This window comes from Geotrypetes seraphini, chromosome 4 (genome assembly GCF_902459505.1).
Source record: "Geotrypetes seraphini chromosome 4, aGeoSer1.1, whole genome shotgun sequence".
NCBI lineage: Eukaryota > Metazoa > Chordata > Amphibia > Gymnophiona > Dermophiidae > Geotrypetes > Geotrypetes seraphini.
Genome location: NC_047087.1, coordinates 224,656,083 through 224,677,573, shown reverse-complemented (window position 1 = coordinate 224,677,573; position 21,491 = coordinate 224,656,083). Strand labels below are relative to the sequence as shown.

Sequence of the window (21,491 nt, the reverse complement as noted above, 5' to 3'; positions counted from 1 at the left end):
TAAATGATTAAAACATCTATTCTTTATGATGAACAAAGTTTTGTGCACAGTTGGTTAGTTTTATTTGAAAGTGAACTTCAAAGGGGAAAATACCCTTTTACATCTAACCATATTTTCTTGTTTTTTTTCCAACTAATTGTTTGTTATTGGTTCTTTTTCAAGCATTTTTCTTATTTCAGTAAGCATCCTTTTAAACCATGATATCTTATTCAGGACCTATAAACATTTTAAAATGCTGAAAAGCAATTCAAAGCTGTATAATAATGAGAATGAATGAATGACTGAAAAAATGAGAGAAGGTAAAGTAGTGAATAGACCAGAAATTTTATCTACTCTAACAAATTTCCCATCATGTAATACCATTTTTGTTGATGGAGTCATAGTTTCATGAAATAGTTGCTCATTAACTCATTTTCCAATTTCAATATGAAATTTAAACTACAAAATTGTGTTTTACTTTATACAGCTTTATTACGTTTTCAATTTTATTAAAGTCACATAAAAAAACAACTTTCAAGGACACTATTTTCCTAGCAAGTTACTATTTTGAAAAATATATCCTGTGTTTATTTTAAATTAAATCCATTTTATAACCTATGAATGTATTAAAACATTATCGGATCTCATTTTTTTTTTTTGACTCATTTAAAGCACACCGCAGACAGGACTGTAATAGTGTCTCTCATGCTAGCCAGATGCCCTTCAATTTAGAAAACACAAAACACATAGCCAAACTTTCACCCCAACTCCTCCAAAGTCAAGACAGATCCTGCTAATTCTCTTATAAATCAATAGTTGTACATTATTAACAAAACTAGAATTTACAAACAAGTACTCTAATCACCATCTGCTGCTGCTGTTTTCAAGTGGGGTAAACCTGTACTGAAAACTACACTCAAATATATTCCGTGTTTCCATCAGAGAGTTATACCTGCTGGCTGACAACTCATACAGCTTAATTTACAAGTAAAGTTTAGACTACCAACTATGAAACATTTCAGATAACCCTATTTGTATTTTAGGATCACTCGGACAGCACTGAATATGATCACTAATTGTTAGTTATGCAGCATACTTTAAACAAAATAAGCAGCTGGTTAAGAAAACTTGCATAAGTAGATCTCAGATTACAGTGGGATATCTGTTAAATACTGCTTTAAAAGAAAGAAAGAATGTGTCATATCACTTAATAGCACTTAAAGCATGTAATATATGTGAAATACGTGTGAAACTAGTCAAAGTTCATTTGAATCAGTATATATATATATATACTAGTCTTTAAGCCCGTTATATTAACGGGTGCTAGAATAGATTTGTGTGTCTGTCTATCTTTCTTTCTGTTTCTCTCTTTCTCTCTCCTTGACCGCTGTATGTCTGTCTGTCTTTTTTTGCGGTCTGTCTCCTTGGCTGCTGTATGTCTGTCTTTGTTTTGGTGTTTGTCTCTTTTAATCTGTCTCTGTAGCCTCCTGTCCTTCTATGTGTGTCTTTTTTTCTGTTTGTCTCTCTCTTCTTGTCCAAAGTTTTTTTTGGTTTTTTTATTTTCTTTAAATCTGTCTCTTTAGACCCCTGTTCTTCTGTGTGGTTTTTTTGACTTTCACCTTCTGTCTATCTCTTTGGCTGCTGTCTGTATTTCTTACTTTTGGTCTCTCTGTGTTTGTTTTGGTGTTTGTCTCTTTGGCTGCTGTATGTGGGGTTTTTTTTTTTTCTGTGTCTCCTATTATTTACCAGCATTCCCTCCCCCTCCATTTCCTTCCCCCCACACTACTTCCCTGTGCAGCAGCAGCATTTCCCCTACCCCCCTTTCCTTTCCTGCGGTATGGCCGGCTCCCTTAGTCCCTTTCCACCACCCCCTTCCCTTCCTGTGGTCCCGACTCCAAACCTGCGACTCCAGCAGCGTCTGCAGCACTGTACACACGCTGCTTCAGGTCCTTCTACTGCCCTGATTTGCTCCACCGCGTCTCTGATGATGTCATCAGGGACGTGCCAGAGTAAATCAGGGCAGTAGAAGGCCCCGAAGCAGTGTGTGTATACAGTGCTGCAGGCTGCTGGAGTCGGCAGGTTTGGAGTCGGGACCGCAGGAAGGGAAGGGGGGGCGGGGAAGGGAGTAAGTGAGCCGGTCGGATCGCGGGAAGGGAAGGGGGGGGTCGGCAAGGGATTAAGTGAGCCTGAAGCCGCGAGTCTGGGGCCGTTTCTGCAGCCGCACGAGGTGGAGAGGTGAAGAGCAGGGAGGTTTTTCTAGCGTGCATGCGCACTCCTACTGCCACAGTCTGATGGATCAGGGAAGCACGCGGTAAGAGTGCGCATGCACGCTTAGCATTTTATTATTATAGATTTTTATATATATACAGTCAAACCTCGGTTTGCAAGTAAGACGAGCAAAAATGGAACAAATTATGCTCGTAAACCAAGGTCTCTCTCTCTCTCTCATATACACACACACTTTATATCCCTTGTTGCTATATGGCAATGAAATAAGCATTTATGAACATGCAAATATGGGCAGGAAAGGGAGATTCTACTGATCAAATAACTGGCAGTCTGCTATGAATATAATTCAGCTTACTGACAGGAGTAGCTAGATTTAAATGTATTAAGACTATCCACATGTAGCTTAAATGATGATTCCCTGACACACTCTTCGATAACCAATAGATACAGGTCATGGTGGGTAAGAGTTCATCATGCAGCCAATTTTTCATGTCTCTTTCCAAGTTATAGCTCAGCAGCATGAACAGCAGGTTTTTTTTCCAGGTGTCATGTGATAATAGGAATATGGAATTCATTGTTGTCAAAGATCAGTGGCCTTCTAGGAGGATTGGGTTCTTTGTCTGCTTTGTGCAGCAACTTAAAAAGCCCTGTTCCAATATTCATTGGGATTCCCATTATGATACATTCAGAGACACCTAGAAGAGACAAGAATAAACTTGATTAGTTCACCTTGGATGTAGCCAACTAGCTAGAAAAGATTTGGAGAAGAGAGAGGAAGATAAAAAGGGAATAAACTATATACAAATTTTATTTACAGTATTAGAACAAACTTGATTATGGTATGACTATTTCAATGTGTGTGCAGAAAACTGTCCTGAATAACAACTAATTGGCCAATTTTTGCAGTGGTCTGGAGTTTTATTGAACATAAATACAACCTAATTTTTGTAAAGGGCATCCAGATTGGAAAACAGATGTTTAAATCCATGTGTGCTAACATGGAGTCATCATAAAACGTGTAGCACCGCAAAGAAAAAAATAATTGGTGAGTTGCATACCAGAAACAGTCAGTCAATGTACATAAAGAGCAACAATTGCAGCTTTGCATGTGTTAATAGCATGATCTAGAGCAGTGGTCTCAAACTCAAACCCTTTGCAGGGTCATATTTTGGATTTGTAGGTCCTTAGAGGGCCTCAGAAAAAGGTAGTTAATGTCTTATTAAATAAATGACAATTTTACATGAGGTAAAACTCTTTATAGTTGATAAATCTTTCCTTTTGGCTAAGTCTTAATAATAATATTGTCATTTATAGCTAAAAAGACATATGATCAAGAAACTGATTTATTTTACTTTTGTGATTATGATAAACATACCGAGGGCCTCAAAATAGTACCTGGCGCATGTGGCCCCCGGGCCGCGAGTTTGAGACCACTGACCTAGAGGTATATTGTCAATGTGAACTATTGTTAAGATGTGCTTTTTATCACTAGCTTGTGCTATTTCAGCACACATCCCATTTTTTGCAACAAGATCTATTTTTTATTAACTCTGTTTATTAAGCTTTCAGAACATACAAATAAATAATACATGTTGAAACAAAGCAAAGAACAGTGAGTTCTGGCAACAAATGCCAGAATACCTTCATATCTGCTCTGGTGCATACAATACAACTCAAAAACTGCCAATTGTCCAGCAACCAAAGATAAAATCAAGGTCTGGTTTCTCATGACCTGAATTCAAAAACAAGGAGTTGTGCTGCACAGAAACACTACCTTCTTTTACCCTCCCCTCCCTCTAAGATCTACAGAACTGTAAAGTAGATGTTGGCTTCTGCAACTTATTCAAGAGTTGGCTTCTTATTGTAGGAAACACCTAGTTTATAATAACTAGGTTAGCAGTAAAATAGCACATCTTAAATGTTAGCCCATGTTGATATCGGCCCTACTGCAACTATTTATCATTTATATAGCGCTGAAAGGTGAACATAGTTTTATCGACGATTTCTTTTACCGACCCAATTCACAAAACGGCTCACCACATGTTTTTCCTTCGATCACTCGTTTTACATCTGGTCATGCAAATTAGCTAAAATCCCATGCAAAGTAGCCAAGGGATTGATGCACTAACATCGCTTGGTTATGCGAAAAAGACAGGAGTTTTAGCGATCGGAAAAACATGAAAGGTCTAGACAAACGCAAAATGTGTGTCCCATTAAAAAAAAAGAAGGAAAAAAAGTTCCCCACCATCAATGACAGCCCCCGGAAAATCCCACCCCCCATGAGAGAAAACTGGCAGTAGAGATGCCCACTCCCTCCTGCGACCAGATGCTCCACAAAACCCGACTCCCACTCTCTAGACCCCTCCCCCCGGTACCTTTTGTATGTTGGGAGCTAGCGGGAAGCACGGTCCCTCCAACTTCAAGGCCCGCCCTTCAAAAATGACAGGCAGATCAGGGCCACCGATTGCTTATGGAAGTTCAAATAAATTATTTTACGGGGTTGGGGGACCCATATAATATGCACGTTTATTAAAACCACATCTCGTGCGCATGTCTCATGCACATTCGTTAAAAGCGTATACAGGTAGGTCTGGGGCTGCGGATTGCATATATTATGTCAAAACAGTGTAGAAAAAAGCATTTTCACATTTCCATGGTTTATTGTTAGTTCTCTGCTCTTCCCTTCTTATGATGTGTGCCAATGTTCTGCTACAATAAGGCATGCCTAACATTGAAGCTCATGCATGCCTATGATGTAGCTTTTCTTGGGAGTACTGGTCGACAAGTCGATGAAGCCATCCATGCAATGTGCGGCAGTGGCAAAAAGGGCGAACAGAATGCTAGGAATGATTAGGAAGGGGATCACAAACAGATCAGAGAAGATTATCATGCCGCTGTACCAGACCATGGTACGCCCCCACCTGAAATACTCATCTAGCACTGGTCGCCGTACTTAAAGAAGAGCACGATACTACTCGAAAGGGTCCAGAGAAGAGCGACTACAATGGTTAAGGGGCTGGAGGAGTTGCCGTACAGTGAGAGATTAGAGAAAATGGGCCTCTTCTCCCTTGAAAAGAGGAGACAGAGGGGACATGATTGAAACATTCAAGATAATGAAGGGAATAGACTTAGTAGATAAAGACAGGTTGTTCACCCTCTCCAAGATAGGGAGAACGAGAGTGCACTCTCTAAAGTTGAAAGGGGATAGATTCAGTACAAACTTAAGGAAGTAGTTCTTCACCCAGAGAGTGGTGGAAAACTGAAACACTCTTCTGGAAGCTGTTATAGGGGAAAACACCCTCCAGGGATTCAAGACAAAATTATCCAAGTTCCTGCTGAGCCTGAAAGTACGCAGGTAAGGCTAGACTCAGTTAGGGCACTGGTCTTTGACCTAAGGGCCGCCGCGGGAGCGGACTGCTGGGCATGATGGACCACTGGTATGACCCAGCAGTGGCAATTCTTATATGCGCACATTTATGCTTCTTTCCATGGACTATTCTGCACGTCAGTCGCCTTCTCCTATGACTGATCGGATGGGATTACCGTAGACCTCAGTGAACCTCATTTGCATGTGAAGTTCTTTGAGCATCATTTGTTTTCAAATCAGATAATTTATCGGCACAGGATTTTAATGGTGATTTTAGAGCATCAAGGCCTAGATGATTTTTTGCATTTATTTCCAGCGTTATCTACGATTCTTTCCTTTTTGGATGGGGTAAATTCCAGATGTTGCACTGATTTTGGATCCAAGCATCATTGGAAAAGTAGTTCAGAGAAATATATACAATGCCTTCTGAATACCATTCACAAACTGCTTCACAAAATGCATGTTTTTATGACTGACTGACATTTGAATTTTCATTCAATAACCTTCTACCATATTAAAAATCATGTTTTGACAAGCTAACGAATACATCACGTACAATCTTTCCCCACAACTGATCGCTAAACTTTAACTCTGTTAGTACTACTCATCTGTAACATTTTTTTAATCATTGTAAACTGCATAGAACTTCACGGTCCTGCGGTATATAAACTTATTATTATTATTATCACCTACCACAGACAGAATCCTTCTGTCCGAAATATGCGGCATCAAACAGATGATCAGCAGTTTTTTCAAATGAAGCCAGCATCAACACACTCTCTTTCATCTTCGCCAAGCCAAACCTAGTAATACCCAGAACTTCACCCTGGATCCAGGAAGAAATGTAGGCTATTTAATTTAGAACTCCATGTTTTGAAGACAAAAAAAAAAAAAAAGAACAGTTGTATATGCTCTAACACAGTATCCAGTTCAGTAACAGAAGGCTTAAAAGTCTTTCTGCACAAAGTCCTTATCTTTCTCCAAGACTTGAAAAAATAGTTGGAATTACAACAATCCAATCAATGTAAAGTCACTTATCAAAACATATACAGTTTGGTAGTCAACAACATTAATATCAGAGCACCTTAGGCTGTAATATTTTCAGACAGTTTCACTGGCAGTTTTTTACTGAAAGGATAGTAGATGCATTGAATAGTCTCCCGGTTGAGGTGGTGGAGACAGACTGAATTCAAGAAAGCATGGGACAGGCACATGGGATCTCTTAGGGAGGGGAGGAGATAGTGGATGGGCAGACTAGATGGGCCATTTGGCTTTACCTGCCATTATGTTTCAATTTTGGCCACAACTGAAAGAGCAGTTTCAGTCAGCCTCTAATGCCCATATTAAATCCATGGCTTGGCTTATTTACCTCTGGGTTATTATAAAGGGAAAATCCGTACAAAGTACAATAAAAACTATTCCTTCTTAATTTACATATCCAAACACATTAACAATTTAGTTAGAAAGATTTTCAACATTTCGCCACCTTAGAATTACAGGGTTCTAAGTGACAATTTTCAGTATTTTTAACTCTGATGACTTCCGGGTTCTATCTGACATGTAGATGTTACAACATTCACAAGGATTTATTGCAACTTAACTGTTCCTTCATTTCATAAGAAATTATATGGTTCTATGTAAAGAAATTAGTCTATGCATGGGATTACAAGGTTCTAACTGCGAGCCAACTTTAGGTACAGTTAGAACCATGTAATTCTAAGGTCGCGATTTGTCAAAATACCACAGCCTTTTTCAGCTGATCTAAAAGCAGTGAAATCTTTAAGGATTTTGGATTTAGCTTAAGGCTTTTTTTTTTTAGTAGTAGTTCAAAGCAAGTTACATTCAGGTAAAAAAAAGCATTTTTCTGTCCCCAGATGATTTACAATCGAAGTCTATACCTAAGGCAATGGAGGATTAAGTGACTTGCCCAAGATCACAAGCAGTGTCAGTGGGATTTGAACCTAGCTTCCCTTGTTCTCAGCTAATTGCTCTAACCATTACACTATCAAGATCAAATCCAAGCTGTGATTTTCATTTTTTTTTATTATACAAAATTTTCTTTAAGCCATTTCCTGGTACCTGAAAAATCTAAGCAAGAACACTCACTACGCAGACAATCTTCTTAGGATAAATTGCTGGAAGAATTCACCCTGGAAGGGTAGTCAGTTCTAAAGATAATAAATACTTTGAATCAAACAAGACATGGCAGTTACCTTATAAGTCATTAGATCTGCCAGTAGCATAACATGCCTGCGGTCAATACTCATCCCATGGTTCACCATTGTGTACTGAATTTCATTGATAATGGTTGACCGAGCAGCTTCGATACCCAGTGTTTTCTCCACCTAATGAGAAATAAAACAGCAGCTGAAACTGAGAAATATGCCAATTGTTTAAAAAAAAAAATAAAGAAAGAAAGAGACAGAATTGACTTTCTATAAAGTCTTCTACAAAAGCATTGTGGTAACTATGCATAAAATGAAAGGTCATGACATAGAATAACTGAAGCTTAAAAGAACAGATCAGAAAAGAGCAATTATGTGATTGCAAGTACCTTGTTGAAACTAATCATTACATGTTTATTCTTCCAAATGGATTGGTAAAGGAAGGTGAATATAAACAAAAAAAAATTTTTAAATCAAAAACCAACATTAGAAATTGGAAATTTATACTTCATATTCTTTATTTTTATTTAGTAGATTCCTTGATGTAAAAGGTCAAATAATTCAAGCTATTAAATAATTAATACAAACAAGTATTATCTTAATCAACTATTTTAATACTGTCTACCACATATTTTATCTTTAAGACTTCATAATACATACTTTTCACAGGTTGCAAAAAATTTATATATAAATATTTAAAATCTTTTAGTTCATGAACCAAATCCCAATAACTTACATACACACATCTAACCATTCACACACACACTACAGTCAATGTGTTCACTTACATTCAAAACTGGATCTTAATTCATTAATCCATAAATATCAGATCAGAGGAGATTCAATCCGGAAGTTGCACTGCAGTTCAATGACAGTTAATCATCAATTTATAATCTTCATTCGCATCTGGCTATCCCCTCTGTCTTCACAATTTTCCCATTCTCCAATTAGTAAAGCGTTCAGCCTAACACAAGACTGTGTGCTCCTTTTACAAAGGCGTGCTAGGGCCTTAACGCGCGGAATAGCGCACGCTAGCCGCTACCGCCTCCTTTTGAGCAGGCGGTAGGTTTTTGGCTAGTGCGTGCTAATCCGGTGCGTGCGGTAAAACCCATAGCGCATCTTTGTAAAAGGAGCCCTGTGTTTTGCCTCTCGGCGTCTTCAGGAGCTGTACTTGCAAAGTTCACCAACCATACAACCTCACCTGTAATACAAATAATTCACATCCATGCACTACCATTCACACTTACCTCCATAAGCAGTAACAAACTTTTCACCTACCAGTAAAATTAACTTAACTCGAGCAGGGACCCATTGTTCGGCACAAACCAAAGCCAGCTGACAAACAGGAAGCATATCGTCCACCAGAAAAATCAAACAGCATGACCTCACTTCCTCTACTCACCCCTTATATCCCCATTCAACTTCCAGATTTTCAATTAAAATTAATTCCATTCCACTTCTTTGTTTAGTCCATATGGTTCAACAGTATTCCACTCATAAATCAGTCACTGTTCCCTTCTAAGTAGTATCTCTGAAACATTGCCGCCATTTAACAAAGAAATTTAAAGCAAAACTACAAACCGCATTTGCTCAACTAGTTTGTCAATGTGCAACCAATGGGGTATCTTCCTTACCCAATCTTAAGTTGCTAAGGTTTTGGGCCACCCTTAATTTAATCTTCCGTCATGTTTGCCTGAGGTACCATTTACCACACAAGCAAATGATTCCATACACAATTTGCTTAGATTCACAGTCTGTATGCGATCACAATAAAAATTCTCGATCACTCCTAGGAATCATAACTCTGTCAGTTACCATAGGTGAGATGCATCAATCAACTGAAAATATCACTGTTGCACATTTAGGTACAACTTTGCAATTAGCTAAAACATGGGCCTTGTCAGGATGTTTCAACAAAATTTGCTTCCTCCAGAAAAATATAATAAAACACGACATTGCTAATCACAGTGACACTCTGTAGAACAGCATTATAAAGGACCAAAGCACTGCACCAATACCTTTCATGGTAAGAATACTAAAAGGACATTTAAAAAACAATCTAGGAACATAAGATCTTTGAAGTTAAAATGATGAAATATTTGACACCCACCATAAAATTACACTGTTTTGTCACCCTCTGATCAACCATCCAATATTATTTTATTTATAAACATTTACCTCCTCTGGTGCTCCTCTTCCAAGCTGCAGTACACCAACATGTTTTTCAAAATTTCAAGTATTAATGGTACTCTCTAAAAGGCCATACTGGTGCAGCAATTTTATGAGGAAGCACTTAGGGCTCCTTTTATTAAGCTGCGGTAGCATTTTTAGTGCGCGCTAACCCCCACGCTACACGGAAAAACTAACGCCAGCTCTATGGAGGTGTTAGCGTCTAGCGCGTGCTAAAATCGCTAGCGCAGCTTAGTAAAAGGAGCCCTAAGTGCTTCCTCATAAAATTGCTGCACCAGAATGGCCTTTTAGAGAGTAAAAGGAGCCTTTAGTTTTAGGAACCAAGAAAGCACGTAAATTGTCTTTTATAAAATAATGACTAGTATAGAAGGTGAACGTTAGCAAGGTGTGTATTTTCACTGTGAATATGCACATGGGTAGATTTTGGACAGATTGTGGGCAGTGCAAAGCAATAATTGGAATGACTGGTATGTATTTGCAAAATGTAGACATGCTTATTTACACCCTCTTTTTCTGTATATATTAGGCTGAAAGCAACCCCATTTTAGCAGCCTTAAACTAGGCACCTCGTTATAAAGTTACCCACTTAATGGGTAGCATAGACTCATGTCTTACTTCACAAAGCTCTATGAAAAAGAATCTTGAAAACAAGTCATCTCATTCCTACCACCCCTCACTCAGTGTAAAACTCCACGTTTTATAGCTATGCACCAGCTATGAAAAAGAAAACCAACCCATTTCAATGCAAAAAAAAAGTGCTTTGGTAGACATGTTAGTCCACTCATAAAAAGTAATTAATTGTTAAGAAGGGAAAATTAGGTCCTTACCAGTGTTCCCTCTAAGGTGAGGGCATGAGCGATCGCTCACTATTTTCAGTGGCGTCGCTCATACGCTTTCTCCTGTCGCTCACTCGAGGGCGGGCGGAGGTGAGAGGAAGCGGCGGCGGTCTTAGGGGTATTTTAAAGCTGAAAGATGCAGCGGCGGCTCCTCTCAAGATCCCTGACTGCATCGGACTTCCGACGCAGGTGGGAATTGTGAGAGGAGCCGCTGCCATGTCTTCAGTGTCTTACCAAGGAGGGGGGGCGGTCCGCCCCGGTTGTGAACCCATCCTAAGGCTGCAGTCGGAGAGGAAGTTCGGGCCAGCCAATTGCTGCCTGGCTGGGCAGAACTTCCTCTCCGACGGCAGAATTGACGTTGGGGGATTGCTGGTCGGCCCGGTGGGAAGCAGAGAGAGCTTGGGGCAGCCGTGGCGGTGGCTTTGGGGCCTGTTTACCCCGATGGTGGCAGCAGTGGCTTTGTGGAGGGTAGGGAGCAAGAAAGGGGGCAGGCAGGTAGACAGAAGGGAAACGGAAAAAAATAAAGGGGGCATCAAGAGAGAAAAAAGAAAGAAAGGGCAGGGAGAGAGGAAGAAAAGTTGGGGGAGGGAATGAGGTCAGGAGGAGAGGAAGCATACAGGCTGAAAGAAGGGAAGAAAGATTGGATGCACAGTCAGAAGATGAAAGTGCAACCAGAGACTCATGAAATCACCAGACAAGGTAGGAAAAATGATTTTATTTTAAATCTAATGATCAAAATGTGTCTGAATTTATATATGCTGTCTATATTTTGCACTATGGCCCCTTTTACTAAACCGCAATAGTGTTTTTTAGCGCAGGGAGCCTATGAGCGTCGAGAGCAGCGCTGGGCATTTAGCGCAGTTCCCTGCGATAAAAACTGCTATTGTGGTTTAATAAAAGGAAGGGGGGTATATTTGTCTATTTTTGTATGATTGTTACTGAGGTGACAATGCATTGAGTCATCTGCCTTGACCTTTTTGAAAAAAACCCAGAATAGGAATGATAATTAACATTTTCTCAGCGTATAGTGTGCTTTGTGTTTTTTAATTTTATTGTTGGTAGATCATTTTGACTTGGTCATTTTAAAGTAGCTCGCAAACCCAAAAAGTTTGGGCACCCCTGAGCTAGAGCGTTGAAACTGTGTATTTCTATTTTATCCCCCCTTTTACAAAACTGTGGAGTGTTTTTTAGCGCCAGCCATGGTGGTAGCAGCTCTGATGCTCACACTACAATTTTGTAAAAGGGGGAGGGGTTAGTTTGTGATGACATATTCCATACTAGGCGAAGGTGTTTTCTGTGTTCTGTGTGTTCGAAAGACATGGTTTTCTGTTAGGATTGATCTGTGCTGGTCTGGCTTGTTTAGTTTTACAGTGGGTGTATTGATGTACTGCTCATTGCAATATGCAAGATGCTGCCTTTTCCTAGGTACTCATGTGTGACGTGTAGCTTGTTACTAAAAATCATGTTTTTCGTACAGATGGGGGGGGTGCCAAAAATGATGGGCCCCGGGTGTTACATATGCTAGGTACGCCACTGTGAGTATTTAACCCTCCCACAATCTCACGGGCACTCGTTTGAAGTTTCAAGTTTATTGAGATTTTGATTTAAACGCAATATCAAATATTTTCAATGCGTGTAACAAAAATAAATTTGGGGAAATAAATAAAACCATTTGAACAATAAACATACAAACATATCCATAGATGATTAAAAATACATAAGGAGTACAAGGATAAACTATATTTGTTTAAAAATGCGTCCTCCGCGTCTGCTCATAAATTTGTGGAGTATGTAACTTGTCGCTCATGCATATTTTTTTTTGCACACACCTCATCAATCCTTAGAGGGAACATTGGTCCTTACCTCAATAATCTTCTTCCTGTTAACATGGCATATGAGTCCTTACAAGTGAGTTAAGTCCCCACAACTGCAAGCTGTTGCAGAAGGAATCATATACTTTTTCTTCAGCTCCCCCTCCTTCCTCAGTGGGCTGTACTGCCCTCTTCAATTTGTATCAAAGCAGTCAATAACTACAACAATAGGAAAAATAAGAAGGAGGGGTATGGGGAACTTTCCCGACAAGTCATTCTATTCTACTCTGTAACAAGTATAATAAATAATGTTAACAAAACATATTATGTAAAACAAAGTGGAATAACCAATCCACCTGTTTGAGTGCAGCCAGCACTGACATTTATGGTGTTTGTATAACTCTCAAATGCATTTGTAACGATACTATGGCATTGTATTAATAATACCTGACTAGCATGAAAAGATATCAAGATTTGGACAGACATGTTTGTCCAAGTCATTAAGCAAAAGAAAATCCGACTCTTCTACAGTTGATAATGAAGCAACCAAAGAACAAGAAGAACTGCAGAATCAATATACCTCAATGCAGTTGCTTTATTTTACCATCATGTAAAATCCACATTTGTTGTAGACCACAAGTGTCGAACAGGGACATGACACGGTTCCTGTTTCAATTACAATGTCTTCCTCTGGGATCCTATGGAGATTGACCTTTTGCTATCTTCCTCTTTAAAAGAACCATCCTATTCCAGGGCTTCCCTTCTGCCCTGTGTCTGTAGCTCCTAAATAGCCAGCAATTCTCTATTTTCTGGCAAAATAGGATGGCAAATGATGGAAAATTTTAAACTTTACTGCTTTGTCATCCTCTGATCACCCATCCACCTGTTTCTCACTCATACCATACCCCTTCACTGTAAGGCTATCACTGGAATATTTTTGCATTTCACTTATATATTCTGATATTTGCCATCATTTACTTATTTCTGATCTGAAGAAGGTATTGCCTTCAAATACAAAAGATATGATAAACAAGGGGAAGGCTGAATTTATAATGCAGCAAGGTACTACACTACTAATAAGATGAAAAAGGAAGGTCTTTAGATTTTAGTTTACTTGCAGGAACTATTTAAATAAACATTCTATTCAGGTCTATTATTCTACTTCTATCCCAAAGGGCTCAGTGCAGATTATAGTTAAGGTAGCCTCAATATAAGAGAAGCTTTATGAAAAATTACACAAAAAGGGCTGAATCCATGTAGAAGTTTCTAAATAAGCAAACATTTATTTATTTTAAAATTTTCTATTCCGCTTTAGATCCCAAATGCATCTTCTGACAAATATTTCTAAAAGAGGGAAAATCTAATTTAAAAAAAAATAAGTATTACATACAGCACTTCTTGAAAAATGGGGCAGTACCTCATAGGTATTGTTGGAAGTTGTCCTTGAACCTTTCACTCCGTGGGTTGCCATGACAGCTCGTAGGTTATCTCCTTCCACTAGCAACTTGTACTTCTCTTTTCCACTCTGCTCATCAATATGGATAACAGCCCGAGATACCTCTGGGATACCCTGAACCACAATCTTTGTGGGTAATAAGAAATAGTGCATAGTCAAAACTCAAAATTATTCTAAAGGTCCTGTGCACATAATTACATAAACAAAACATTATAGGGAAAAAAAAGAAATCCCAAAAGATGGAGAGGAGCGCTGTTGTCTGGGTGTCTGCAGCTGTTGTCTAGGTCAGTGTTCTTCAACCTTTTTACACCTATGGACCGGCGGAAATAAAATAATTATTTCGTGGACCGGCAAACTAATAAGACTGAAATTTTTAAAAACCCCATTGCCGCCCTGTCCCTGCGAGCTCGGTCCCGTTAACCATCTGATCCCATCCGCACAAGCCTCAAATAGTTATGATTTTATATTGAACATATTTTATTAAAGTATAAAGAGAAACAATATTCTATACAATTGTCATTTTATAAATATAAATAATACAGGGCAAGGATCAATAAAACCCCCGTCTCCCCTCCCCTTCACATATATCCCTTCTACTATCAAGAAAACTGAATAAGCCAAATTATTACAGAATGCTACACAAATATCATGCTAACAGAATACCACAGTCACACATGGCGGGAATGGTGTTAGGGGAGTGCAACTAGGGCAACTGCCTCCTGGTCAGAGAGAGCCCTAAGCCAGCTGGAAGCTAAAGACGCACTGCCTGGGCTTTGCACTCCCCAGTTATGTCTAACATCAGCTCTAGCAGGATACATATTTTAAATCTGATATATTCTAATCACAAGATAGAAATCAAAGTAATAAGCAGGGAAGGGTCCACAAATGAGCAGACAACCTAGACCACAGTTCTTCAACCGCCGGTCCGCAAAAAAATCTTGCCGGTCCGCGAAGGATTCAGACTCCACTGCAGCAAAAGGTGCCGACGTCAGCTGACGTGCAACTTCCTGTTGCCGGCGCTATACCGGCACTCCTGCCTGCCACCACCGACTTCTCCGCACCCCCAGAAAAGCAGCGGCAGGTCTGTGTGCTTTTAACTTCAGTACACAGCTGCCCCTAGGCAGTATTTTAGCGCGGTGTCATGAGGCAGCCTCGGGGCCTTTGGTAGGCCGGCCTGCTTCGATGATGCGATGTGGGCCGGCCTACCAAAGGCCGTGCCGGCTCCTCTCACCCTACCTCGGACTTAAACTGCTGTTGTGAGACATGTCAGGCGGGGATCGACAGAGGAGCCGCGGCACCTTTTCAAACCCTACCCAGCACTGCCGCCATCGTTGTAAGTTTTTAAAGTCCTGAAAAGCCGTCGGCCATGAAGTATGCAGGTGGCATACTTCACGGCCGATGGCTTTTCAAACCGCCCCCCCCCCCAGCACTGCCGCCATCGTTGGTAAGTTGTTTTTTGTTTTTTTTAAACATGGTAATCCAGTGGTATCCCTACCTCGCTCTCGCGGCTGCCAACGCTGGAGGGAGCTTTGTTGTTAAGGCCTGGCTTCTTCGGGCAGCAGCAGCATTTAAAATTCGCTGCTGTTGCCAACTTCAGGCCTTACTCTCTGGCGGGTCCTGCCTACTTTCTGTTTTCATGAAGACAGGACCGGCCAGAGAGGAAGACCTGAAGCCTGGCAACAGCAATGAATTTGGCTGCTGCTGCCCGATGAAGTTCAAGGAGGAAAGGGAGCAGAGGGGGAGAGAATGGCTTAGAGGGAAGAAGACATGGCAGGGCATGCAGGGAAGGAGGAAGGTATGCCACACCAAGTGAAAAGGAAGGGGGAAAGGAAGGAGGAGATGCCATATGGAACAGAGAGAGAGAGAAGGCGGACACTGGATGGAAAGAGAAGAGAGGGCAGTGAATGGAAGGGGAAAAACAAGAGGGTGAACAGTAGATAAAAGGGGTAAGAGAGGGAGACAGACACTGAATGGAAGTGTGGAGGAGAGGAGGGACAGCTGCTGAATGGAAGTCTGAGGGACAGGGGAGCAGACGTTGGAAAGAAATGGGAAGAGAAAGAAAGACAGATAGTGGGAGGGAGGGAGACAGAAAGGAAAGAAAAAAGAGACAGGGGCAGGGAGAGAGACAGAAAGAAAGACAGCGGCAGAGAGAGACAGAAATAAAGAAAGACAGACAAACATATATTCTAGCACCTGTTAATGTAACGGGCTTAAAGACTAGTCACTTAATAATTATCAATGGTACAAATGATATACTTTTTTAAGTTTCCTTGCAAATGTTTAGTTACTTTTCAAAGCAAAGATTACATTTTTGGGGACCCTGTTCAGTTATCACAACTTCTTGATAAAAAAAAAAATGATAATTTTGAGTTTTCAGTTGGGGCAGCTGTTTTCTAAATGAGGAGTATAAAATAATAATAATAAGACGCCAGTAGATTTAAGGGAAGAAATTTATCTTTCCTTAGATTTGTTTCCTTATTATTTTCATATACAAATTGCACTCTTCTTTATTTAATGAGGGCTTGTTGGAATTTCCTATTTAGTCTAGAACTAAGATTGCAAAATTGTAAAATGCTATGACTTTGTGTTCCATATCTTGTATATGTTTCTTTTTGTAAACATTTATTTGAAAATCCTAAATTAAAAAAAAAGAAATCCCAAAAGATAAGTATATCCATTTGGCCCATCCACACTAGCTCTTCAATTCCACAATCCCTTTCTGTCCCTTAGAGATCATCTGTGCTTGTTTTATGCTTTCCTGAATTCATATCCAATGGAGGTTGTTGAGGCAAGGACCACTCTTTCTGTAAAAAAATATTTCCTCAGATTTCACTCTTCTCCTATGACTCCTTGTTCTAAAGCTTTCTTTCAACTAAAAAGGGCTATTTCCAAACTACTCTTAACAAAGGTCACTGATCTTTTATAGCCATCCTCTGGACCTACTGCTATCTTTTTGAAACTGCTGTCTCTAGAACTGCACACAGTAGTCCAAATGAGGTTGCACAATATACAGGGACACTATCACTTTTTTCTTCCGGCTGGCTATTCCTCTTCCCAAGCATTTTCTGGCTTTTGCCATTGCCTTTTCTACTTATACTTTCATGTAATGGACACTCATTATTTAATGAATATTTTTACTCAGAATTCACAGGCACACGTACATTTTATAATTAAGAATTGCATACTGATAAAGAGTCTGCTGTCAAATACTTACAATTAATCCAGTTAACGAACAAAAAAGAATCAGCAAATGTTCCTCATGATAGATATTTATTTCCTATTGAATGCAGCTTAATCTTTTTTTTTGTTTTTAAGCATCTTCATCAGGGTTTCTCAACCCTATCCTCAGGGCACACCTTGCCAGTTAAGTTTTTAGGACATCCATAATGAATATGCAGAAAAAAAAATTTGTATACAATGGAGGTAGGGCATGCACATCTCTTTCATGTATATTCATTATAGGTATCCTGAAAACCGACTGGATTAAAAAACCCCAATCTATATCAAGGTTAAAAACATGTAAAATTTAACTAGTTTCTTGGACTAAGGGCTCCTTTTACTATGGTGCGCTAATGTTTTTAGCGCACGAACGAAATTACCACGCAGTACGCTTCTAGAATAATACCAGCTCAATGCTGGCGTTAAGGTCTAGCACGCAGAGCAATTTAATGCACACTATTCTGCATGTTAAGGCCCTAACGCACCTTAGTAAAAGGAGCCCTAAGTGTGTGTATAACAGACTTCCAATCCTGCAGTTGAGAGACCCTGTTCTAGGTTCAGCTTTTACTATAATGCCAGGCTAACAGAGCATTCCTTTTCTGTTCCCATTTATGGTTCGAGAACAAGCCTTCCTGATAAATATCCCACTTTTCTTACCTTGGGTAGCTCCTCTTTCAGAAACTGTAGAACATAATACATGGAACTTTTGCTATTCTCACGGGGAGTCACACAGATAACAGCCTCTCCATGGACAGCAATATCACCAGGCTTCACTCGCAGTTTCGACATACAAATGGAATACCGTACTGTTTCTGCATTAACCTGTTGAAGATAAGCCATTTAGCAAGTCACAAAAGTTTACATTTCTTGAAAACTACATAGGATGATTTTGCTCATGAGCCATTGTTGGGTCACCTTTGTTTCTTGTATGGATAAAATGTTAGTATTTGAAATATCCTTTCAAAAGATAGATTTATTTATTGTAGCAAAAATTATTAATTTTCCACAACTATGCTACTTAAAATAAGCCTTGTGGAGACAAGATATGACAAGGTTGATTTTTTTGCATACTACCATGGACCACACTAATGTAGGGTCATTCAACAGCAAAATAAAATAACTAAGACAAATGACTACAGTATATCCCATCTCCCCTTCCCATAGATAAAAGGATAGTAAATTATCAGCAGATCCTGGACTAACACAAAATTATGCAAATATCATGAAACAGGGATGTCTTTCTCCCCCCCCCAAAGAGTCAATGAAAAAGTGGGGTCAAAACAATGACCTTATTAATTCAAACCAGGTTTACTGAAGATAACAAAAAGTTGACTCGACACAAGATGTGTTTCGGTAGTGAAAACCATCTGCCTCAGGAGTCTACTTTGCAGCCACATTTTGGACTAGCTGGAGGCAGTTCTGAGAGAAGAGGACATTTCTATGGAGTTACAATACACTGAGTAGGATTGCTTTTAGTGGCAATGCTTGATTAGCTGTTGTATTTCACATATTGAGATACTTAAAACATAACACCGTGTTGAGTCAACTTTTTTGTTATCTCTAATAAACCTGGTCTGAATTAGCCAGGCCATTGTTTTGACCCTACTTTTTTTTTAATTTGATTCTGTGTTTATTTGTAGGGTCTCCATTCCCTTGTGGTTCCTCTTTTCTCTTCATTAGTGGGCTACTTATTTTTTTCTTTTGTACACAGCAGGCTCAGGGGGCAGTTGCTGAAGATGCCTGTCCTGAATTGAAGCTTACCTGCACAAACACTGCTTAAGTGACTGAAGCCTCTCATGCTTTTTGCTGGAAGAGTTTTAAGAGCAGTAAAAAAGGCAAAACTGAACCAAAACTCCAGAGGGCAAACAGAATGCAGCAAAAAAGCAACAGCTTTTTGCTGTGATGTCCTTCAGCCCTTCCTCCTCCCATATGTGACAAGCCAGAATTAAAGGGTTACTAGATTTTATATACTATCTTTCTATGGTACAACCAAAGTAGTTTACATACATTATATGTAGGTGCTTTCTTTGTCCCTAGTGGGCTCACAATCCTGGGGCAATGGAGGGTTAAGAGACTTGCCCAGAGACACAAGAAGCTGCCCAGGTTTTCAACCCACTACACAGCACAAGGCTACTTCTCCACTCCTGAACTGTGTGCGCTATTTAGCTCTGAGCATGCATAGTTCCAAAATGTAATTAAATCAAACCAGATGAGTTGCAGCTACAAGTAGAAACCAGAGAAAGTACTGGCACTGGGTTTTTAAAGAGTAGTAAAATCTTCAGGTGGAGAGGTGGACTGCATTTGGATGCCCAGGTCATGAAACAACTCACTTCAAGTCTAAGTAGCCTAATACGTTCCATAGAAAGTTTAACTAGGATGAAGCAATCATCAGGAAGGCACACTTCTTCAATATACTCTGAAATCTGCAATAAAAAAAGAGCCCAGAGGAGTTTTAATTTGTATGTTAGTATCGGGTTGCAGCTCAGTTTGAAGACATTACACACATATTCAGTTTTCTTACTACTACTACTACACATTTTCAGTATAATTTAAAGAACATTTAAATATAGAGGCAAACTGCTCAACAGTAAAGAAGGAATAACACAGCTCCCAGCACCCTGCTGCAGTAGATCAAGATCTAGAGGATATTCCATGGTCAAAAATGAGAGAATTCTATAATAATGCTGTGGCATTTCTGCACATTAATGTATTCTTTATTGTACTTTATTAAAAGCCATTCTCCATGTTTTTATATCTGGGTAACCTGATTTGATCTTTTCATAGTTTTGGGAGGGCGAGAGAAGGGATTTTAACAATGGGGGAAGAGATCCTAGAAATGGGGATCAGGAGAGAAAGGCAACTAAAATCTCCAGAAACAAAACATGAGGTTTTAATGAAATCTGTTACAGCAAACAACTTGTAATACATCGGTCCAAACTCTTATGTGAAAAAAAAAACAGAATAGTTAGACGTTCAAACATGTAATGTTTACAGACTGCTTATAGACCAAATATATGAAAAAAATTGCCCAGTCTGAACATTTAGGATCAGAAACTTTAGTTACCTTTTCCCAGAGACAGCTACAAATTCTCTCATTCTTCTACATGAAGATTTTCACCCCCTTCTCTTCTTTACCCTATCAATTCTCTCATCTTATATCCCATCCCCATTCATATCAAAAAGATACTAGGAGGAGAACAGCAGCAATTCGGGTGATGTGTTTCTTTGTCTTGGGACCCAGCTCAGATTTTGAATTGTAACCTAGTGCTGTGTAGTTGAAATCCTGAGCTAGGTACTAGTGATAGAGAATATGGCTTGAGATACTGCTGCCCTATTCTGCCTCATTTTTAGCAGATCAACAGCAGGGTGGAAGGTGTTGTGTGGGTATGTTGTCACTATTGTGTTTCTGCCAAGTGCTTGTGACCTGAATTGGCCACCGTTGGAAACAGGATATTGGACTAGATAGACCACTGGTCTGACCCACTATGGCTATTCTTATATTCTTACCTTACATACCAGTGCCTGGTTTGACTATCCCCCCCTTTGCGCCCTCCCCCCCCAATTCACTATACCAGTTGTTCTTAAACCTGTTCTGGGCCAGCCAGTTGGGGTTTCAAGATGTCCCTAATGAATATACATGAGGCGGATTTGCATGCCTGTCACCTCTATTATATGTAAATCTGCCTCATGCATATTCATTACTATATCTCACTCAAAAAAGCTGTGTAGAAAATATTTTCATTTATTTAACAAATCCTTGCATCATATCTATAAATAATTGAAATATCTTCTAAACATTATTTAACATTATTTATAAATACTTTTCTAAAGAATTAGAGTCCCTAATTATAATGACTAAGATAAATGTCCTATAAAATGTTCAATTCTCACTGTGTTTCAAACCACAATTTATTTGTATCTCCTTAAACTCAATTATCTTGTTTGCTTTAAAATGTCATTGAATGCTGGGGCTGTTTGATTCCAAAATCCACTGACGGTAAAATGAATGTTTCAGTTCACTTGTAATTATCTAGCTCAACACAAGACTGTGTTTCACCATCTAGGCTTCATCAGGAGCTGAGATCAAAGGAGACTCTAAATACTCTCAAATACCTATAAATACACACTACAATTAATCATCTTTTTTTAAAAAAAACCTTCCATATAGATAAACAGTAACCAATATTTTATCATAAGTTTTACATTGATACATCATACCGAAGTTAAGCAGATGCCAAA

The 21,491-nt window shown here is 39.4% G+C and overlaps 1 protein-coding gene across 2 annotated transcripts in view; it reads right to left on the bottom strand.

Annotated features, from left to right (window-relative positions):
* Nucleotides 1–2,031: 2,031 nt before the first annotated feature.
* Nucleotides 2,032–21,491, bottom strand: part of POLR3A (RNA polymerase III subunit A) — a 192,684-nt gene continuing 173,224 nt past the window's right edge. For both annotated transcript variants that reach the window (XM_033942449.1, XM_033942450.1), the window contains 6 exons: nucleotides 19,583–19,675; nucleotides 17,910–18,074; nucleotides 13,995–14,159; nucleotides 7,789–7,920; nucleotides 6,269–6,401; nucleotides 2,032–2,903 (listed from right to left, as the gene is read on the bottom strand). In XM_033942449.1, the coding sequence (XP_033798340.1) occupies nucleotides 2,755–2,903; nucleotides 6,269–6,401; nucleotides 7,789–7,920; nucleotides 13,995–14,159; nucleotides 17,910–18,074; nucleotides 19,583–19,675 (837 nt within the window). In that variant the 3' untranslated portion in view covers nucleotides 2,032–2,754. The remainder of the gene's footprint in view (nucleotides 2,904–6,268; nucleotides 6,402–7,788; nucleotides 7,921–13,994; nucleotides 14,160–17,909; nucleotides 18,075–19,582; nucleotides 19,676–21,491) is intronic.